Source organism: Marmota monax, unplaced genomic scaffold (assembly GCF_021218885.2).
Source record: "Marmota monax isolate L192 unplaced genomic scaffold, Marmota_monax_Labrador192_F-V1.1 WCK01_AAM20220418_F8-fsc00404, whole genome shotgun sequence".
NCBI lineage: Eukaryota > Metazoa > Chordata > Mammalia > Rodentia > Sciuridae > Marmota > Marmota monax.
Window position 1 is genome coordinate 619,654 of NW_026694380.1, and position 3,847 is coordinate 623,500.

The 3,847-nt window shown below is 52.1% G+C and overlaps 1 protein-coding gene across 1 annotated transcript; it reads right to left on the bottom strand.

Annotated features, from left to right (window-relative positions):
* Window positions 1-293: 293 nt before the first annotated feature.
* On the bottom strand, window positions 294-2,119 carry Gpsm3 (G protein signaling modulator 3). The gene is made up of 4 exons (XM_046467857.2): window positions 1,954-2,119; window positions 1,634-1,733; window positions 1,241-1,440; window positions 294-1,022 (listed from the first exon to the last, which is right to left on the bottom strand). Exons 1-4 carry the CDS (start codon window positions 1,990-1,992, stop codon window positions 885-887), a joined length of 477 nt encoding a protein of 158 aa, XP_046323813.1. The 5' UTR covers window positions 1,993-2,119; the 3' UTR covers window positions 294-884.
* Window positions 2,120-3,847: the final 1,728 nt, after the last annotated feature.

Below are 3,847 nucleotides of genomic sequence, written 5' to 3' on the forward strand. Positions count from 1 at the left end.
TTCTGAGTCTCCACCCTAGGTGACACCGACTCTAGCCGCTGGAATGCCCGGGTTCACAGGCAGCTCAGTTCATATTTCTTGTTCTAATGACTCCCCTCCCTGTTCTACTTAATTAAAACCAGGAGAGGGGGGCTGGGGGAGATAATTAGGGAGGTCTCCAGCCGCTGCTTAATGAGCCAGTAATTAACCAGCTAGGGAGGGGAGCTGGCCTCTGGCCAGACTGGGGAAAGAGGCCGCCTCTGGCCTCACCTTCCTATTCTCCACCCTCCCACCCCGCAGACATCAATCTTCAGTCCAGAGGGGAATTACATTTATTTATACAATCAAAACATCAGACAAACTCAGCAGCAGTGGGGAGGGAGGGTGGGCAGGCTAAAGGTCCATTCACAGCTGCTAGGCCCTCTGTGTTGGGTGCTAGATGGTGCTCAAGGCAGGGATGAGAAAATACTCTTGATCTTTCTATACTGTGCCCACCCTCCCTTTCTTCCTATGGGGAAGGAGGGTAGAGCTGTCTATCAAGTGATAACCTTAGGAGACTTGCCTTGAGAGGGAAAGGCCTGAGCCCTCACACCCTGCCTAGTAGCTGGATAGCTCAGGACAGGGACTCCCAGTTACTGCCTGAGATTGATGGCTGGGATCCTCTTACAGCCTCAAGCTCCAGAATACTTGAGGAAGTTCAATGACCATCCTACCTTGCCTATTCCCAGGATTTGAGGACTTTCACCCCCTCCAGTTCCCAGGGAAAGTGCTGAGGGTGGTGATCACTGTAATTTCTGCTGGGTCTTCCAGTCTCTGGTACCCATGCCAGGCAAGGTTGAGGGCATACATTGGCTGCCCAGCTTTGAGCCCCAGGAGGAAGGAGGGGCTAGTTGGAGACTCAAGTCTCAGCAGGTGTGTGTGGGGGGCCGGGATCTTTGCTCCTCCATTCGACCCCCACCCTGAACTCTCAGCAGCAACTCCAGGAGCTCTTGCCCCCCTGGTGGGAGGGGAGGCTCTGATCGCTGGGCTTCCATGCGCTGGCACTGGAGGAGTGGAGGGAGAAAGCATTGGTAAAGACTGGGGGGTAGGTATCCTTGAGAGGAGCAAAGGCTGGCTTGGTGGGGTCGGGGGAGCAGATCGGAAGCCTATGATGGGGATGGGGGGACTGGGGACTGGGTATGGGGCAGATGTCTAGGGACAAAGAGGAGTAGATCCTAACAGGACAGGGGCCAAGAGACCAGACCTTCTGGGGGTGTCTTACCTGGTGACTGAGGATGGTGCTGTAGAGCTGCTCTCTGTCCTCGAGAGGCCGAGGTGGGACTGGAGCTAGGCTTGAAGGATTCTGAGGGGCTCGGAAGGTGGCCCTCTGCTCCTCTAAGCGGCGGGACTGGGCCTCAGCCACCAGGTCCAGAAGGAGTTCAGTCTGCAGGGAAAGCAGGGAGGCCGAACGGGGCCCCATGGCTGGGGAGAGGAGGGAGGAGGGCTCAGAGACTCAGAGAAGTTGGTGGATTGGAGCAGTGGGGGATGGTGAGGGTGAAGTGACTAGGGACTTTGGGTCAGAGCCATGGGGGTGTGATGGGGAGTCTGGAGAGGTAGGGATGGAGTCAGAATGTGGGCACCAGGGTCAGGGGGTTCCCTGGGTGCGTTGGGGTACCTGTGTGGCGGGTTCCAGGAGGAGGGGATGGAGGAGCAGATCGCCAAGGCCGAATGGTGGAGTTCAGAGGGGGCCAGCCCAGCTCTTCTTCAGGGGGTCCCTGATGCCAAGAGACATACATTCCAGTCAAGCCCCGGTAGGTGGAGGGAGTAGGGTGGGCAGAGGGATAGGTCAGTGTCCCATTTCCTGTGTTTCTGTTCCTGCCTTAGGGTGCCCAAGCCTTTTCAAGTCCTTTAGGTCCACAATCACTAGATCTTTACTCTGGGTCCTTGCATTTCTCTCTCGACAGAGTTAGCCTCCCCACTTAGTGCCCAGCTCACCTGCTCACCATCTTCTTCCTGGGGTCTCTCAGCCTCCATCCCCTTTCGGGGAGAAACTGATGGGGGAGGGGTGACTGGGATTTGGGAGGAGGGCCGGAACCTTGGGTTCCTGAGGGGAGTGGGGGCTGGAAGGGGTGGGGGTGAGCTGGGGGATGGATGCCTGGGCACTGAGCAGGAAGCTGGGTTCCTGGTCAGCCCCCCCACGGCCCCGCCCATCCATGTCAACTTCCTCCATTCTCTTTTCCCACCCAAACAGTTTGTTTGACCCCTCTCCCCAGGGGAGCATAAAGACTGGGAACAACTCCTCCAGCTGCAGGAGTGGAGACGTTTCTAGGGTGGAGAGGGAGACTTTGGTCTTCTCTCCAGAGCCTCAGTAGCCTCCCAACCCCCAATTTAGCTCCCTTCACTGCCCCCCCCCCCCAGCTCTTTCTGTCAACACAGGAACTAGCTATACAGGAAGTGTGGTTTCACTCTTCAGGATCCCCCTCCCCCAAACCAGGTCCTTTTCCTTCCTAAAACAGACCTAGGATTTGGCCCTTCCCAACTCCCCTCAGACTTATTGGGATTAGGAGGCACATGGTTCCAGTGGAAAGCAGAGCACTCAGAGCAGTGTGTGTGTGTGTGTGTGTGTGTGTGTGTGTACACATGTATCCCTAGTACTGGTTCCCACATGCAATAGTTACTCAAGAATTATGGGCTGAGGGCTGGGATTGTAGCTCAGTGGTAGAGCACTTGCCTAGTATTTGTGAGGTTCGATACCCAGCACCACATAAAAAACTAAATAAAGATATTGTGTCCATCTACAACTAAAAATATTTTTTAAAAGAATTTAGGATTGAATAATTATTCCTGCCCACTAGATGTTTAGCTCTTAAGGGTTAAGGGTGCAGTGGCTCATGCCTATAATCCTAGCAAGGCAGGAGGATCACAAGTTTGAGGCCAGCCTCAGCAACTCAGTGAGGCCCTATGCAACTTAGCAAGACCCTGTCTCAAATAAATAAAGGGCTGGGTGTATGGTTCAGTGGTTAAGTGCCCCTGGGTTCAATCCTTGGTACCCTCACCCCTCGCCCCCTCCCCTAAAAGTGCATCAAATGTGAGAAAAATAGAAACAGGTTTCATTCTGGCAATTTGCAGCTTAATGCAGATAAGGGGCAGGAGAAAATGTTAGGTCATGAATGAGGGATCTAGAAATGGAGAGAGGACAACTTTCCTGGCTTGGCCTTCGATTGATGTTGGACTGGATGATATCGAGGAGGGAACAGGGTAGACCTTTGGGATCTTTAAATGGCTACCTGGCCACAGCTGAGTGGATGGGACCATGAAATGTGATAAAGAGATCTGGATATGCCACTTAATACCTTGCAATTGTGGATAAACAAAATCTTTTGTGCCTCAGATTTTGAGAGTAAAATGGGGCTTTCATAGCACCTACCTTATATATTGATGTGAAGATTGTGATACAGCACTTGACCCATAGTGAATGTTCAATAAATGGTAATTATTAGCTTTCAAAATTTCTCAGGCCTCCACATCTCAGGCTTATCAGTATCAACGAGGTGTAATCATGTTGCTGAAAGGTGGTTGGTTCCTTTAAGATGTTCTCTCTCCATCTTCCTCTACTTGAGGCCTTAGGAATCTCCTAAGCAGGTATAACTAAATGCACTTGGTGAGGGACAGGGGGTGTACATGGCCTAGTATGTATGTATTCTCCTTGGGCTACTAGAAATTCTTGCTTTCAGATTACATCCAAAATGAACATGGGACTGTACTTACTCTTGCTCTTAAACTGTATTTAAAGTTCCGATCCAAATGTTGAGCCTGGGGCACTAAATCCCCAACACTATGCAGAAGCTCCATTATTTCCCATTCCACTCCACAACCCATCACAAAAAAA